The 18,993-nt window shown below is 44.8% G+C and overlaps 1 protein-coding gene across 2 annotated transcripts in view; it reads right to left on the bottom strand.

Annotated features, from left to right (window-relative positions):
• Nucleotides 1-18,993, bottom strand: part of LOC144791150 (kyphoscoliosis peptidase-like) — a 539,687-nt gene that overhangs the window by 154,110 nt on the left and 366,584 nt on the right. For both annotated transcript variants that reach the window (XM_078665805.1, XM_078665806.1), the window contains exons 10-11: nt 14,639-14,721; nt 12,262-12,370 (exon numbers count right to left, since the gene is read on the bottom strand). In XM_078665805.1, coding sequence (XP_078521931.1) covers nt 12,262-12,370; nt 14,639-14,721 — 192 coding nt within the window. The remainder of the gene's footprint in view (nt 1-12,261; nt 12,371-14,638; nt 14,722-18,993) is intronic.

Here is an 18,993-nt window from a genome sequence, read left to right as displayed (position 1 = left end):
AGATAGTCTAATGCTGTCTAACAATGGTGTCTGTACTGGGCTGGCTATGCTATAGTCAGGTATCTGGCGGCGTTCTGTGCTGTGATCTCTATTGCAGTCCATGCAGTTAATTACAAATGTGTGAATGTGTGCATTCATTCCTGGCCACCAGTACATCTCTTTCAGTTCTAGTATAGTCTTTGAGATCCAGGGCCGGACCTGCTACCGGGCAGTTGTGTGTGCTGCCGTGCTGGGGGCTTATTTCGTTGATGGGGACCTGCGTGTGCAAAACGAAATTCGTTTTGCTTTTTTTATTTCAAATTGCACGCAGGTCCCCATCAACGAAATAAGCCCCCACCACAGAGAAATTAGCCCCTAGCTCGGCAGCACACACAACTGCCCGGTAGCCAGTCCGGCCCTGTTGAGATCCCTTGATGTACCAGACCCTCTCTCAAATGTGCTTTGTATATCAAAGCTACTCTACGTTTCCTGTTTGGAATTACCCTATCCCCCACTCCAGGGATTCGAGCAAAAGGAACGGAGTTTGCATCAATTATGTATGAGTTTTAGTGGAAACGTATTAGGTAACGCTGCACCGCTGCCTTTGCTTGTGGCATTGACAGCTAGTATTATTTCGCCGTCTATTTTCATTTTTGAACGAGTGATTGCAGCTACGGAAGCCGTTTGCACAGCTGCCTTCGCGGCTTCATCAGCCAATGAATTCCCTTCAATGTGAACGCCATCACGTTGATGACTCAGTGTATGTATCACGTGAGTGTTTTGTAGTTCCTGTCGTAACTGAACTACTTGTTCCCAAAGCAGTTTATGATTGATTGTGCCACGTTTGAATCCAGTTTTGCAAGTATTCATTGTAAGATTGACACACAATAATACGAATCGCACACTATGAATGTGGGGAATTCGCGGTCCGTATTTTCAAGCACCATCTTGAATGCTTGTAGTTCAGCTCGCTGAGCTGTACAATCTCCTAGAGATTGCGTCTTAGTGACCATTGGTCGGAATTTGCCATCGCGCCAGCGACCTTTAACGATGGTGCACGCCGCACTATAGGCTTGCTTACCCCCTGTTGGGGGTTGAGCTGATCCGTCAGTATAATTTATACATTCATACTACTCTAGAGGCAGAATTTCAGTAGGCACAGGACATTCTTGTTCATATTGTACAAATGCTTGTGTTTTCAAGTAAGGATCAAAAACGCATTCAACGTCTGTTGCAGCAAGAGAATTAACCCATTGTATAATAATAATAATAATAAATAAATGTATAGAGCGCATGGTTGCACTCGGCCAGTGTGTCCCCGGGCTGCGGTGCAAATCCTGCCTCGAGCACTACCCCCTAACCTAACCCGGCAAGACTATCCCAAGGGGAAGAGACATGTTTTCAGATTTTTCCATCTTGAATGTAAAGCTTTAGCATTTGGAATGCTTGCTTTTGTCACTGCCTCCAAGGCGGGTACAGGTGTCACGACCATCATGCGCTTACCCTGTGAGAGGGCTCTTTCTTTTGCTACTGCAGTTTGAACTGCTGTCAGAATTTTTTCTTTTGAAGTGAATTTCATTTCTGCTTGTGTGTACAAATGTGATTTGTAAGCTATTGGTACTTTTTCTCCTTCGTTAAAGGTTAAGTACTTGAATCCGCATTGTCCTGGAATGATTCGGATCGCAAGTTTGCTTACGTTTACGGGTGTTTGCAAATGTTTTGTTGCTAACATGTCTGTTTGGAGTGAACGCAAAATTTCTGTGTGGTTTTGTGTCCAATTAACTGTCTTAAAATCAGGTTTGATTAATTCGTAGAGAGGTTCAACCCTTTCTGCGTAGTTTAGAATGTAAGTTCTTCCGAACTTTAGTAAACCTAGAATTGACTACGTTTTTTTGCGTTTTTGGAGGTTGGAGCAGCGCACATTTTTCTAAAAAGTCTGCTGCCAGGCTTTTGCCTTCACTTGAAAGTTTTTATCCTAAGACTAGGACGTTGAGATGGGCAATTCTTGATTTCTTAAAATTGAATTTATACCCCTCTGAGATGAAGCCCAAAATAATGGTGTTCACCCTGTTCAAGTGCCTATCCAAGTCATCGTCTGTTAGATAGATGTCATCTACGTATGACAATGCTTCATCATCATAAGTTTGTAGTAACTCTGTTACTCTAGCTGAAAATAACCCTGAGGGCGATGACAGAATTGACGCTGTGTCCCCATAATTGAGAAAGAGGTCAAATACCTACTTTCTGGGGCAATGTTTTGACAGAAGAAACCGTTAGAGATATCTAATGTCGTTTTATACTTTTTACACACAATGTTATTCATTAATGCTGCACTGTGTGCATTTTGTACTGCAAAAGTTTTGCAACAAGAGTTTAGATGTCTGTAATCCAATACTAGACGATATGTATTGTCTGGTTTGGAGACAGGAAACAAAGGATTGTTCATTGACGAGGTGCCTGTTTCAATCACCCCCTGGAATTCAAGTTGATCTAAGATCTCCCTGACCTGTATTTTAGCTTCTTGCTTAACTGGGTACTGCCTTTGTGCAGTTGGTTGATTTTTTAACTGGATTTTATGGTGAGGAGAATCCTCATCCCATCCTACATGATTTTTATATAATGCAGGAGCCTGGGCTACTGCCCATTTCCTGGCATAATTATATTTTAAATGAATTGGAATGTGGTTGGAGAAGGCTGGCTTAATGATGTCTTCGCCATGTGGGCACTCCCTGACAAATTGTGGTGGCCAGTCTTGTTCAGCTAGAAGAATGTCATAACCCTTAGAAAGTTGCTCCCAAAAGAGTGCTCTCACTTTTCTTGGTATGCCCCCTCCATCCGGAGTGCTATTTCATATAACCTATGTGGACAACTAACCCTGGTATCTGCAGTTTCAACTTGAATGAATTCATTCAAGTCCAAGGTCTCCAGATGATCCTTTAAGTTCTTGTGAGCTATGGTGACTTCTGCTGCACTGTCCAACATTGTCTTAGTCCATTCCTCGTTCTTGAGTTGTGTCCTCAAGATCCTCGGCATGTTTGATTTTTAGACCTGCTACCTTCTTTTTGGTAAATTGATGTTTCTTGTTTTTCTGAACGTGTTGATCGTCCTTGGACTTCACGCGTTCTTCCTTGTTTTCTGACTGTCCTCTTCTTTCGGATTTCTGTGATGAAGTCTGAAAGGTACGATAGGATCGTTTATCAGTATCTTGATATCTATCAGGTTTTCTCAAATTATCCCTATTCCTGAGGTTATACCTCCTTTCAGAGGGCTCCTTTTGAGGAGACCCACCTCTGGATTGAGAACGCTTCTCTTTAGAAGTTTGTTTGCTATTTTCTCACTTCTTTTTAGGAGGAGAAAAAGACCTTTAACTGTGTAATTCTATTAAATTTTGTATGTTACCAAGTAATTGTTCATCCAACATTGATTCAATGTCTGGGTCAGGTCTGTAGTTGGCTAAAGCTAGCCATGTTGATCCTGGTCTATCTAGTGGACAGAGACTGGTAATGTGATTTATATGTTCTGGCCTTTGAACCAGAGCGCATGCTCTTGGTATGTTAGTGGAATTTCAATATCCTCAAAAGGAATGTATTCAGCTGGTGGTTCATCTTCTTTGTAGAAGTGAAACACATTTGTTACTGGATTTGCTCCAGGGAAGATTATCCATGAATAGAATACCTCTGTCTGGGGATATTTATGTGCCTCTATCACAAAAACTATCCTACCACCTCTCGATGTTGGGCCATTCTTTATAAGTTTTATAGTGACAGCTCTCCTTAAATTTGGAGGAATGATTGTAGCATCATCATCGGTTTCTTGGAAAACTGTTGTGTAAAAAATTGCTGGATCAGCCGTAGCTCCACCATTCTCGGTGTTATTGCCATCCGGCATTTTGTTGACTGAAAGTTTACAAAGCAAGTTTCAAGGAAACAAAGATAAGGTGCACACTATTTTGGAACACTGTATCCTTCAACGTTGAACAAACCAAAAAGCTAATACATAGGATTTTCGTCCTACTCAACTATGGCGGATATTTGATCCTTTTACCCACTCCAGACGTCTATTGGAGTATTTTACGGGGAAAAGGGGTCTCTGAGAAAAGCACAACTGAGTTACTTTAGTATCTAGTGTTAAATTAGTACCTTACCAAACGTTGGGCGCCATGTAGTGTAGTTCCTATATTCCCAATAGCCTCTGCGCATTGGAATAATATATCCTATAGATTTGACATAGGACTTAAGTCAATAGGTCTCTATCGAATATACTAAACTTAATAGTGAGTGCCAGCTAGTTCAGAGGTCCCTAGAAACTTTCTCGAATACACAAGAAAGGATTCGTTTTTTACAACCGCATAAACATGACAACTTTGTTTCCCCAAGAATAAGAACATATCTCTCAGAGTCGTGGAAACAATAGATTAGTATTTTACTCAGTCAATCATGCATACTTCGTTTCTACAGTGTGTGCCCAGAAAGAGTGAGATGGGTGTTTTCAATAAAAGGTTTATTGAACAATCTTCTTTCTCATGCTAGAGAGATAACCTGCTACAATTGTTAGACAGAATGCAAAGTATAATGCGTACAGCGAGAATAGTATTCTGAAATAATACTGTACAAGCATTGTATGGTTTCTAAGTCATATAAAAATACATACATAAATAACACAGACTAAAATACTCAACTGGTGCTTCTAAAATACGCCTACCCCAATGTACCTAACCTAAGTCTAGTACGAGGAAAGAAGTAAGGATTGTTTTTAGCATAGTTTTAGTTTTTCCAAGAATCTACCAAAGGTTTCTCTAGGTTCTAATCAGCTCGTAACCGTACCAGCTATGTGAGGGACGCCGCGTAATCTGGACGAAGCCTGAGACGTAGATCATCAGCCAACCGCCATCCGTTATGAAAATTTTCCTCGGGGGCTTTAGAAAACCTGTGGACTCGTGTTACCGTTTTCTGCCGATATAGACGCGGTGTTTGAATAACGACGAATTACCTTTCAGAATTCTCAAGCCCGCTGGACTCCATGTATATGCCGTCAACGTCAATCTGTTTTCCTGAAGTGACCCAGGAGTTGTTATATCTCTTCTTGAATTTGGCCGGGATCTTTTTTATCTTCAGTTGTCTGAACTTTCAGCTTCAGGATTGGTATTCGTCTTGAGCCCTCTGCGTAAATTATTGGAGCCACTGGCCCTTCTAGAGTGTCCAGACCTCCGCATTTGCTGTTTTTCATCCTCGCTTCATTTGAACCGCATCTTAGGCATTGTCCCTGCCCAATTTATTTTTTGATGGAAGGTCCTGACTTGGAACTCACCTTATTTGGGATCCGTGCCTGTCTCTGATTTATTGGCACTTTGAACTATTGCTGTTGTTTTGTGCTGTTTGAAAACATTTTTTTGTTCTCCCCACCTGTGGTCCTGAACTACAGAGAACTGTATTTTTAGTGCCCTGAGAAAGGTGTTGGCTACGAGGTAGCCTTGGCACCGAAAGGCGCGTCGGCACCATGCAGGACAGAGATATTTGAACATGGACTTCCAGTAAATGCTCAGACTATATTGCCCACTCATAGGATTTGATTGGGGTCTCTGTTCCTGTTCTGTTGTATATATGTATATATATTTATAGTGTAAATGCTGGATGTGAGTGTTTCTGACTGAGTGAGTAGCTAGATGAATGGGAGCTTTTTTATGTATGTGTCTGAGATGTGCTTTCTACTGTCTGATATCTCTGTTTGTGGGGACAAAATATTTTGATTTGTTTATGTAAAAAATCATCAAAAAAATTGTGTGTGTCTCTTAGGATTTCTCTTTGTTCAGCACAACATATGATTTTCGTATGCATCCTTCTTTGAGTTATTGAAATATTTTTTTATCAATTCACTTAGTATATTAATTGTATCTCTAATAAATGTTGCTTGATTTGTATTATTGTTTTTTGTTTATTTGGCATCACATTCTCCCTGTTTTTGGACACATGTAGACTTGTTGCGCTTTATTATTCCTGAGACGTTCTTACGCTCTATAACCATCAGTTGGCAGGTGACACCTTTTCCTCGCCTTTACGAGGTAGAGCTTTCCTTGCTCTAATCAGCTCCATACCTTAGAATGAAGGAGGTCTGGTATCTCTTTCTCGGGACTCGATTTCCCAACACCCCGCAAGAGGAGTCAGAAACACTGGAGCTGGATTTCCCAGCGGAGGAGGGCAGCTTCCTGATCAGTGCGTCAACTGGAGAGTCGGCTTCCTTCGGCACTTGCTGTAGCGAGCTGCGTCGGGCAAGTAGGTCGTCGATCTGCTCCGAACCACCGTGCTTTGCTATAGCAAGTGAAGGTATATTTATACCTTGAAGGAATAGTTGTTCATTGTAATACTAACTGAGTTCTTGGAGAAATCAATATTCAAGCAAGGGGAAGTCCCTAACGGCTTAAGCTGGTTTTCCAAGAAATCGATGTGACGTTTGGTGAACGGATGGAAGTAGCCATGCCTGTATTTGGGTAGCATGGGCTATGCCTAAATAAGGACTTGATTTCTATGCCTATATAAGGGCAACGTAATTTGTACCAAGATAAGGGCATGGATCGGGAAAATTCAATCGGAACCTAAAACGCCACACAACAACAGAAAGAGAGAGACTGACAGAGAGAGACTGAGAGAGAGATTGACAGAGAGAGAGAGAAACTGACAGAGAGAGCGACTGACTGACAGAGAGAGAGAGAGAGATAGAGACTGACAGAGAGAGAGAGACTGACAGAGAGAGAGAGACTGACAGAGAGAGCGAGAGACTGACAGAGAGAGCGAGAGACTGACAGAGAGAGAGAGAGAGACTGAGAGAGAGAGACTGACAGAGAGAGAGACTGACAGAGAGAGAGAGAAAGAGACTAACAGAGAGAGCGACAGACAGAGAGAGAATGACAGAGAGAGAGACTGACAGAAAGAGAGAGACTAAGAGAGAGAGACAGACAGAGAGAGACTGACACAGAGAGAGACTGACACAGACAGAGAGACTGAGAGAGAGAGACTGACAGAGAGAGAGAGAGAGAGAGAGACTGACAGAGAGAGCGACTGACTGACAGAGCGACTGACTGACAGAGAGAGACTGAAAGAGAGAGAGACTGACAGAGAGAGTGACAGAGGGAGACTGACAGAGAGAGACTGACTAAGAGAGAGAGACTGACAGAGAGAGACTGACTGAGGGAGATAGAGAATGACTGGGAGAGAGAGAGACTGACAGAGAGAGAGACAGAGAGAGCGACTGACTGATGGAGAGACTTACTGGCTGAGAGGGAGAGACTTACTTTCTGAGAGAGAGAGACTGACTGAGTGAGAGAGAGAGGCTGGTGGAATTGGGGTCAAAGAGTGTATGGAGTTATGCAATGCCTCTTAAGATTACTACTGCCTGCTAATAAGAATATATTACAGCACAAAGGTACAAAGTTCCCCAGGGGAAAAGATAAAAAGTGTGTGTGTTATAGGGAGGAGAGCGTAAGCAGGGAACAGGATGTTCCCTTGTTGGAACTAGAAGACCTCACACACCCAGTAAGCTAGATGTCATGCTTCATAATTGGTCCCCTGCTTCTCGTCAGACTGGCGCTGCAATATCCGACGGGCGCCAAAAAGGCGCTCTTTGTTGGAGTTCTTTTGTTCCAGCCAATGGTTGAGTGCGTGTGAGGGGTCTGGTGAAGGTGTAGTCGTGGGGGAGTGGTGGTTCTAAAAGAAGGTGGGTCAGTCCACAAGGATCTTTATTCACGTGGCTGACTCCCTTGATTAAAAGGTGGGAGGGGAGATAGGGACTGTAAGGGGCACAGCGGACTACCTCAACCCTCTAATTAGGTCGACATGTTTCTTGCCCAACTGGCAATTCTTCAGGACCTCAAGTGCTCAGTACTACACGGTGATAAACAACAGCAGAAAAAGGAGAAAGATACAACCTCTCTGGGTCAGTAAGGGGGCAGGCCAGAAGGTCCTGCTCTAGCGGGGTGACCCAGGGAGTGTCCCTAGCGGGCCCCGCAGTCTGTTCCTGTGGGGCTGCTCTATCAGGTATGATGCCTGTAGTGCGAGCAGCCAGGGTTCGAAAACCTACCCGCACGCTAAGCGCTCCAACTGTAGCGCGGAACAGCTGGTCCGCGCTACCGTTGGAGCGCTTAGCGTGTGGGTAGGTTTTCGAACCCTGGCTGCTCGCACTACAGGCATCATACCTGATAGAGCAGCCCCACAGGAACAGACTGCGGGACCCGCTAGGGACACTCCCTGGGTCACCCCGCTAGAGCAGGACCTTCTGGTCTGCCCCCTTACTGACCCAGAGAGGTTGTATCTTTCTCCTTTTTCTGTTGTTGTTTATCACCGTGTAGTACTGAGCACTTGAGGTCCTGAAGAATTGCCAGTTGGGCAAGAAACATGTCGACCTAATTAGAGGGTTGAGGTAGTCCGCTGTGCCCCTTCCAGTCCCTATCTCCCCTCCCACCTTTTAATCAAGGGAGTCAGCCACGTGAATAAAGATCCTTGTGGACTGACCCACCTTTTTTTAGAACCACCACTCCCCCACGACTACACCCATCACCAGACCCCTCACACGCACTCAACCATTGGCTGGAACAAAAGAACTCCAACAAAGAGCGCCTTTTTGGCGCACGTCGGACATTGCAGCGCCAGTCTGATGAGGAGCAGGAGACCAATGATGAAGCATGACATCTAGCTTACTGGGTGTGTGAGGTCTTTTAGTTCCAACAAGGGAACATCCTGTTCCCTGCTTACGCTCTCCTCCCTATAACACACACACTTTTTATCTTTTTCCCTGGGGAACTTTGTACCTTTGTTCTGTATTGTTGACTGGACATGTACACTGGACCCCGTTAAATATTGTCCATATGTGGTTCCCACTTTTGTATTGAATAAGAATATATTGTCAAAATGTGCTCTTTGTAGTTACATCTGCTTTTGAAATATAGCATTGTCACATTGTCTAATGTTTTGAAACAGGTTTGATCTTTTATACCTTTTTACCTATTTTATTATCCTTTGCTGGATGTGACTTCATGCTTTTCTTAAGCACACAATGCTAGTTTTCTTGATTTAGACCACACCCGTACTCGGAGAGGCCACACGCCTTTAAGCAATTTGCCACACCCCTTTTAGAGCACCCCCAGTTTGTTTTCCCACTTAAAGTCCTGGTCAAGGGTCAAAGGCTGTTAATGCACTGGTTACTTACCAGTAATCTTCATTATTCTGAATCACTTGGAGGAGATGGAATTTCACTTGTAAGGATTGGATGGGGGAAGATGGACGAGTAGCTAATGCCTTTAGAGCCTCCTTGTATAATCTTTGGTCGCGACTTTAGATCTGCGCAAACATGCTATATCTTCCCGCTTCCATCCCCTGCAGTGACTGGCAGTGAATGACAGTTTGAACAAGCATCGTACACCAATGCACACCCCTCCTTCTTGCACGGCCAGTTAGTGGTATCACCAACAAGCGAAGGAAGAGGAAACCGGCCCAGCAGAATCAAAAAGTCACTAGGGCTGTAAAGCACCTTCATGGTCGCTCATGTTGGTTCCCTATGTTCCATCATCAGCTACTGTCACTGAATCACAACTTCTGCTGGTGCTGCGAATGCTGGTGCATGATTTACACTGCAGCGGTCATCTGTTGACTGGAGTTGTGGAGACAGGTGAAAGAAGGGGCTTCTCACAAGTTATGTAACGTAAAGTGCACCTGTGACCCTCAGAGACCTCTGTTCTCCCTATTCCTGTGATTAATATTTATGAATGATGACTATACCAGGAGCAGGCTGCACCTGGCTCATCCTATACCTATCAGTTACAGTAGAAATCGGAAGAGGAATACGGGCAGGGCTTTAAGTGGGATGAAAAACTGGGGGGTCTCTCAAAGGGATGTGGCCAATATTTAAGGGCGTGGCTTAAGAACAAGTAAGCTAAAAATCTGTGCTCAGCATAGTGTGCCGTCCGACTTGTATTTTGCTATTTCTGTCATTACATCCAGATATATAATACAACAAGTAACATCATACCTACAACAAGTCCGACTATTGGCTTGGTCAATGGTTGTTAGTTGCATAAGATAACTAAGCAGCAAATATGGCTTGTATATAATATTGAAAAACCTTCCACTTAATACCCTGCTGACACCACGACAATGTTGCTGCTTCTGAGTTTCAAAAAGAGAAGGGAAGTCCAGAGAAAATCTGACTTTCTTTAAAGGATTTCCCTTCCTGTACAACGCTCACCTGGCATGACGTCATGCCGTAACTGCTCCACTTCTGTGAAGTGAGCAGTGTGTGCAGTTCAGAAAAAACGGACAGCCTGTGCCAGGCACAAAACAAAGCCCGATAGAGACCCGTTTGGAGGCCCCCTTTAACCTCTTGCGTGCTCGTGACGGAACCGTTCCGTCACGAGCCTCGGGTGGGCTGTGCTGGTGATGGAACGGTTCCGTCACGGCCCGCTCGCTGCGCCTGCGCGGTGCGAATTCCGCGCCTGCGCTGAGCGTTCTATTAGGCGGGCGGGGCCGTGACGAAACCGTTCCGTCACAAGCACAGCTCACCCGAGGGCCGTGATGGAGCGGTTCCGTCACGAGTACGGGAGCGCCGCGCGGCCCCCCTCCCCCTTAGCACTGCGGCGGAATAGCCGCCGCAGATAAGGGGTTAAAAAACTGGAAGTGCTCAGCAATGGTGAGACCCGGCCCACTTAAAGCCCTGAATAAGGGTGCAAGGTTTAGTACCAGTGTAGCATACAAATGCAGCAGTGAGAAAGGTGACCAGTCAACCTTTGTAAAGGGCTCTCCACTTTGCAGCAACCCAAGTCACATTTTTTGGTAAATTTTGATCCTTTCGAACTACAAACAATTTTTTTGTTAAAATCGTCAGATTATGCAGCAGATGATGTATTATGTGGCAAATATGGCAGAACCGTAATTATTTGGAAAACATCTGCAAACTAGGCTATTTTACCATTCATGTTTGTAATGCTCTTGTGGAAAAAGGGAGAAGTAGTGATGACAGAAATTGCATAGCTCAGAGACAAATGTCGTGGGATTCCACTTTTAACCATATTTAGGACACACTTTTTGAATGTATTATAATGTCACTAACTGATATTAAACCTTAAATAAACATGTGCATCCATTGGTTGAATTAAATAACGTAATAGGCTGCAACTGGTCAGTGAAATGCCAAACAAAAAATAGAATGTTTTACTCTTCCTGGCCACACCTCTGATTCCGCCCACTGACCCAATCTTTAGGTTACTCCCACCATCTGATTCTTCGATCAAAGTTCCCCAAATGTTTTTGTCCCCAATTCAACGACTGATCCTACTGCACTTGTAATAAAGTAGACAGGATTTCCACTAGCTTTTTTGGTAGAATTAAGGACAATTATTTTAGAGTTCCCACACTAGCACTTTTTTTTTAATCTCATTTTTTTAAAATTTCTGCATTTTCATACATTACACAAATTGAATTTAACATATTACAGTTCCTAGGCCTTCTCAAAATAAAACATTTAACACAGAAATGTACACTTAGGAAAAGTGCTCCAGGACGCCCGTATGTAAGCGGGACTATTCAGTGCTTATGATCAATAGAGATCCCCTAAAGGAGAAGAATGTTATACTGAAGCACTGCCAAAGTAGGACAGCGTAGTCCAAGTGATCTGTGCTACAATATAATGCCCAAATGACACAGGCAGAGATTGTGGATATAGGCAGAGAATCCATACCCACTAAACCTTGAGCTCTAGCGTCTGTTGGCTGAGGAAGCAATTTACATGCTTCTAGAGGACAAACAAATGGTCCAGAGGAACTTACAATATATATGCCTACTGCAGTAAGCATCCACACTAGCACTTTACCTTGTTTATTTTTTTATAAATTAGGACATTCACTGAAGTGACTTCATATTTTAGCACGTCCTTCTACTTTTTAACTGATAGTGTACTGGTTAATACGGTGTTCTTTCATCATATAAAGGTTGTGATTAACAATATCATGATTAACAAACTTTGAAACTTTGAGACGGGATATCCATCACCATTGTGATAGATTATCTCATCTGAAAAACAACTACAAATCAGGCACTTAGACCTGGAAAAAATAAACAGGCGTAGGAGAATATTGTGTAGGAATAATGAAGTTGGAAAATAATACAGCACAATAAATGTTATGAAACATTAGCATTTGCAAGTGGCAGTGGGAAAACTGCCAATAAATGTTAGTTGAACATAATTGTTATTGGACCAATACAACTGTGCCCAGTCTTGGGGGTCTTGGCTGCAATTACCTACCTATGTGATGGCAGATCCAGATAAAGATGGCTCTGACTTTTTCGAGCTCACTGTGAACTTCCTTAAGCAGAACATCCACCAGGTTTTCCACACTGCCCGTCACATCTACCTGTGGTAGAACAGAGGAAAAATTGATTTTGTGAGGCTGAACATTTAATAAACACATTTTATGGAGTGCTCATAGCTGTAAAGAATATTTTTTATCATAATCATATATTCCATTGCTTTTATTTATTCATTATTTCCATCAAACTAAAGAGTGCAACGAAGAATCGAGGTTTAACGCTATATAAATGTCGACATTGATGGAGAATATGACAAGGTCCATCTAAGGAACCCACTAAGAAGAAAGTAAAGGTGACATTAACTCAAAATGACAAATAAATGTGTCTTGCATTTGAGAAAGTGGGTCCTAGAGAACAGCTGAGCTTGTAGACTTGTGTGCCATGCGACTCAAGAACTTGAGTGCAGCAGGTCACATACTCCATGCACAAGAAGAAGTGTGGCTCACTGGTTAGAAGCGGCAGACCCTGAAGCAGCGATCGGCCCGGGACCAGGGTTCAATTCCCGACGCGGCAGGGTCTTGGGTCAATGTCCACGGACTCGATAATTCTCGCTGAGGTGCCTAAGCTAACCATGGGTCCCACTCTGCAACTCTGGGCAATAGCTTGCTTAATCTCCACAACGGCCCCATCAATGCCGGGGATGCCTGGCTTCACCTTGGAGATGCCCTGGAGGGACCATCTCACAGGGAAAGCCAGGACGGGTTCCCCAGCGGTATACAGCGCCAGGACACCCCGAGATGGGGTAACAGTGCGCTTTACAAGTATACTTACTTACAAGTGAAGGCAGTCCCCTGGTAAATTTCAGGGTGTGAACAGAAACTCCCATTTATATACCTATAGTACAATTACTAATGGGACTAGTGGTTATGAAACCAGTCTGGATGATGCCACAACAGGAAAACTAGTGTCAACTAAGTATGAAAAGGTATCAAGAAAAGTAAGGAAAGGTTCGGAGAAGACGGGCTGAGTTTGGGGGATGGGAAGCTGAATAAAAATAACAAAAAACATGCGGTTTTATAGATTTGTTGTTTAAGCATTTTCCAGCATCCCTGCTTCAAAATGACATTTGTCATAATGCCATTTATTAATGTCAGAAAGATTTAGCCACATCACAATTCATGTACCTCTTTAGTCTAAGGGGGTTATTCTGAAGGCGCATTGGACCGCATCCGACAGCTCATCAGATGTAGTCCAACCGCCATCTGTTACTGCGGTCCGAACGACACATTACAATGCATTCGGTCGGAGGCAGCTAGCAGAGGGTCAGTCTGACGCCTCCCAACAGGCTCAAGGAGCCCAGCGAGCTATCGGAGGGTCAGTAATCCATGCAATAGGAGCAATATCTGGTCAGGCACTGCCGTAGGGATTACAATGTCCCTTTCCACCTGCCCTTTTATGGTGGTTCTTCCACCATGAAAAGGCAGGTGGAAAGTGACTTAGGGGGGCCCCTAGCAGGGCCCCCTTCACCCTTGACCCTCTGTTCTGGCATTAAAGTATATACTAAAGATCTGGCTTTCAGAGGATTAACACGAATTAAAAACAATGATATGAATATTGCCATGATTTTGACTTTCATGAATAAATGTAAGAATATTTAATATATCCTAATAGTTAGGCTCTTTTTCTGTAGGAAATGTTCTTTCTTGTTTCCCGTATGTATCTGAAAACCTTTTTGTTGCAGTTAGAGGTATCGTTCAGAGCAGACTTCTCACCGACTTCATCCATGTGAGGACTACACCATCCCTTACAATTATGCTTGATAATGTACTTATTTTTCGCCGTACGTGACATCAAGTGAAACATAATTTTATGTCCACACTGTCAAGATATGCAAGCTATCATGCTGTTAGCATGCAGTCTTGATTAATATGCAAAAACATGACATTGTGCTGCACTGGGATAAATACAAATGTATTAGGACTTTTTGAAACTTCAGTGGTCTGGTTTTTAGTGGTGGCAGAATCGAACAAGTAGCAGAGTAGTATCTTTGTGTCCACACTCCTTTCATGGATATCTGAGTAAATACTATCCTAGGCCTCACTGGTTCCTGCCTCATCTTTGAAGAACCTCCCGCCAAGAGTTAAAAGGCACACATTACCAAGGAGATGCTGGCGCGTATATGTATGGTTCCAAGAGGAGTGTATGGTATGTATGTAATTAGCAAGGAGATTCAGGGTTCTGTAATACTGTTAGCAAACAGATTCCTTGGTGAAGTCTGCACATCAAGCAGGTATTTTTAACCTTACCAACAGTTCAGTAATAGTATTGATGATTTCCACTGCATTCTGGTAAACGAAGGCCCTTCACCTTACCCTTGAAGCATATGCGTCCAATTTCTCAAATTTCTTCAGGTCTATTTCCAAAGACTTCAAACTTGACTGATCCCAGGGGTAAGCTAGAAACAAACACAGAAACATTATTCTATAGAATATATAGAGTTCAACATAAGACAGGTTGATGGCCTTTTGAGCTATGTGGCAAAAAATAAATCTCTGTACAAAATCACCCCATGTGCTTCCTAAAGGAAAGCAACATAATTCTACAAAACTATTTGGATATTTAAATGGTAACATATGTTTTAACTTCTTTCCTTCTTGTGATGTAGGACCTAGTGAATGTCTCATCGACTTGCTTGGTACATGCAAGAATAAGGTTTGTGCCAGCCCTGAAGGTGCCTAACCAGGCTCTCTGCCAGAGTGCACTCCCTTGCTCCACTTGTAATAACCGTGCCTTTCAGCTGTTGTACCCCAAGAATGGCACACTACTGTTGCGGGTGACATTACTAAATGCCCCTAAGTCAAGGAAGCTGAAGAGTGATACTGTAGGATGCACTGTTGGTTTCTGGATGCTGATCCGTTGATTACAAAGTAAACAGCAGGAAAAAATCAGACTCTTGTAGATTTTGGCCTTACCACGTGCGTGGTCCATGCAAATCAAATTAGAGGTAATTAAATAGAACTCATATAGCATATATTTTTGAATCTGTGGAATGGTCTTATGCATTCACTCGCTCCTTTTCCATTAATAGATGCTCATCCACAGCCTCTAAATTCAATGACCTATGCTTCCATACAACCCTCGACAAACACACACACACACAAACACTTGACCATCGATTTTGAAGCACTTTTACACCTTAAAAAACAAAGTCCTATTGGTTTTGCCAAGGCTTATTTTAGCATTATCAAAGGCCTGGAAGGCTGCCTCTAATCAGATCTAAAAATCAGCTTGAGGAACATTCGGTGCACAATTTCGACTGCACTCACGTTGTGCAATACAATCATTTCTTACACAAAATTGATTTTATTGCACTCTCCAGGAAATCGCATATGAAAATTAAGCAAACAAACAAATATCATTACTGCCCTACATGTGGAATCAATAACTGAGTAAAGATAACAGTAACTATGTTGTAGCATAAACAAAATCAGCTGAGTAATCCCAAAAACCAAACCTACCGTGTGAAAACATAAAAATAAGTAAACATATTAGACAAAGCAAACACAATTGTATTAATACCAGTTTCAGAAACATAAATCTATTTGCGCCCTTATTAGGTAGCCAAACTCTCTTCTGGTATTCATCTGGTGGTGCCTGTAAAAAATTGGTTACGAGTTGTATGTAATAAGTCTCCAATTGTCTCTTTACTGGGAACCAAGTACCCTTTGTAGCACTTGCCTCTCTAAGGGTAGCGTAGCAAAGCTGTTCAAGGCCTAATCGGGGGAGGTGGTGTAGCTAGCAACCCCAATTCGCTGGCACATAACAACAGCACTCAAAAAATGATTTTCCAGTCAGTGCTTTTTCTTTTAAAAAGAAAAGGTAGCGGGACATGGCCAAGATGGCGACTTACTAGGTTGCGCATTTGTGGCGCTCCGGTTCGGCATAGACCCGTAGGTTTGGTGACCTGGAAGGCTCATAGAATCTGCTGAGCCCTCCATGGGGGCCGCGCTGGTGCTGGGGCCGTTCCAGGGGGCTGAAGCCCCGGAATGGGAGGCAGCCGAAAAGGCTACTAAGAGTGGCTTGGTGTGAGTAAGACAGCCGATCGGAAGCGGCCTGGAGAGTCTGGAGCGGCGCAGCTGCTGGTTGCCATTAGCAACCCATGAGCCCTATGGTGAGACCGCCGGGGAGCCTGTGATCGAGCGGCGGAATCGCCGCACCAGGCATGAGACCGAGCAGTCCCAGCCCGGCAGCAAAGGAGCTGCGTTGACCTACGCGAGGCCCCAACTGTGTGGGCCTGGTCGGGCTTTGCTCGCCGCCGACCCCATCACTGGATCTGCTTGCGAAGCAGCACTGGGGAACGAGCTGATTACCTGGGGACTAGTGGGGAAGGCAAGTGACGGAACTCAATCGGCACTGTGGACCACGGCCCCCGGAGCTTGGAGGGAGATCACCCGGGAGAGACACACTGAGCTGCAAATAGGCTTTGCCCGGGACGGGGCCCTGCAGGCGGGTCCTGCATCGGTGAGGCTCAAGCCCTGGATCCTCGGTCATGGAGGCCTAGCTGAGGTTGGAAGGCCCCCCACGTAGACATTGCACTGCAAGGTAGGCCCTGGGAAGCCTAGATTGGGACTGGTGACTGGGAGTTGAACAAAGAGACTGGATCACGGGGGCAAGACAGGATTGCAGAGAAAGTGCCTTGCTGGCTGCCATCTCGATGAGTGTGAAGCATCTCCCCGGTGACCCATCCAGGGCATATGTCACTGAGGAGAGACAGTGGGCATTACCCTCATTTCTCGACTGCCCCCCTTTTCAAACACCGAGCTAAGACTTGGGGAGCTGATGGACTTGGGACCTGAGGTTAGGAGTGATCGCCAGCTGCCCCAGCATTAAAGCGCACTGGCAGGTGCGGGCAGGTGAGGACTTGACTAATTGAGTAGCCCACGCCCCTTCGGACCCAAGGCACAAGATGTTAAAGATTGCAGGGATTTGTTAGCATGTGCTGAAAGCCATTTTTGTACTTGGCAGACATTTTAGTTAGCCATGTGCTTGCCATGTGCTGTTTCTCTCTTCAGAGCCTTGCACATGCTCAGAAGGGCCTAGCTAGTAGAATGAACCTGCTCCTAGTATATAACTGTCAGGCTATTTTTGCTGATGTATGGAGAAGTAACTCTCCTCCCACTTTGTTGAGCAAGCAGATCTTGCATGCCCATATTAGGCATTTTGCATGCTTACATGTGCCAGGACCTCCCGTTGGGTTTATGCTGACTATGTAACCCTCAGCATATATAAGGCCCCGGTTTTCTGAACTCCTTAGACTGCCTCATACAGTATCTGAGGGTACTGAGTGACGTAGTCTCCCTCCTCTGAGGTTAATAAATATGTATTTTATATTTCAGCTTCTGTGCCAATGTCTTCTTTGTTGGTTTAAAAGGACCAAGGTGTATCAGTGAGACCCCTGAGAAGGTTTCTATTTTTTACCAGAGCCGCTTCAGGACCGTATGATTGCGACATGGGCTGGGGCGTGAGGGTTGCCCTGACCGGGTGGGAGAGCCCCTCGGAGCGAGGCGAAGTGCAGGCGGGAAGCGGCGATCCCGCTGAAGAAGGTGAAAGCTGCTCTATGAGCCCCCTGGGCTGTGCCCCCCACCCACAGTATTCATAGCCTAAGCCTGTGCCTACCTCAGCCTATAGTAATACTGCAGAACTATGGTGGCCCCCCAAGGGCAGGAAAGATAGAACGGTGAAGGAAATGTTGCTCAAATCAGCAACATCACAGGCGGAGAGCCAACCTACTGCGAAGGGCTTAGAGGAGACAGAGGCGTGGAGGGACTGGAGGCCCCAGTGAGTCGTTCCTTCTTTGAATCACTTTTTTCCCCCCTACCGGAAGACCTGTCCACCATGAAGCACGACCTCTTGGCGGACCTGCGGGAAGTTCGCTGAGACGTGGACTCCCTGGGCAAGAGGGTCAATACTTTGGAGTAGCACGAAACGGGGTGTGAGGAGGAACTCAAGAGCCTTCGGCAAGAAATCCTCAAGCTATGGGAACAGCACCTTGACCTCCAAGCCCACACTGAGGACCTGGAAAACAGGTCCCGGCGGAACAACATCCGCATTCATGGTATGGCACAGGAAGAGGTAGATAGCGACATTGAAGCTCTGGTGGTGGATCTCTTTCACTTGATCCTAGGTATGCCCCCAGAATTCCCAATCAAATTGGACCGCACCCATAGAGTGGGCCCCAGAAGAGCATGCCCGGCCCCTCCAGTGGACATTTTGACCTGTGTGCACGACTATCAGCTGAAAGAACGAATCCTTTGTGAAGCTAGAACTAACCCAGATTTTCTCTACAAAGGTAAAAAACCTACAATATATCAGGACCTGGCAGCCTCCACCTTATCCGAGCACACGATTTTCTGCCCAATCACAACTTTTCTCAGAGAATCCGGCATCAAATAATCCTGGGGGCACCCCTTTCGTTTAATCTTCCACTTTAAGGGAGAGCTCAGGCAGATCCGCTCTCTCTCAATGGCTTACAAGCTGTTGAACCTTGAGGAACCCACAGAGGCCAGGCCCAAAAGGAACCACGAAGCTCCCGACGCCTTAGTGGTCACAGATGCACCACCATCAAGCCACCCAGTCCGTCTTCGCGCCCTGACTCAGACACTATGGCCAAGGAAAGGCAGGCAGTTCTGGCATATTAGGCTGGAGCACCCTCGGAATGAACACTGAG

Source organism: Lissotriton helveticus, chromosome 11 (genome assembly GCF_964261635.1).
Source record: "Lissotriton helveticus chromosome 11, aLisHel1.1, whole genome shotgun sequence".
Taxonomy (NCBI): domain Eukaryota; kingdom Metazoa; phylum Chordata; class Amphibia; order Caudata; family Salamandridae; genus Lissotriton; species Lissotriton helveticus.
This window is presented reverse-complemented; position numbering and strand designations above follow the sequence as displayed.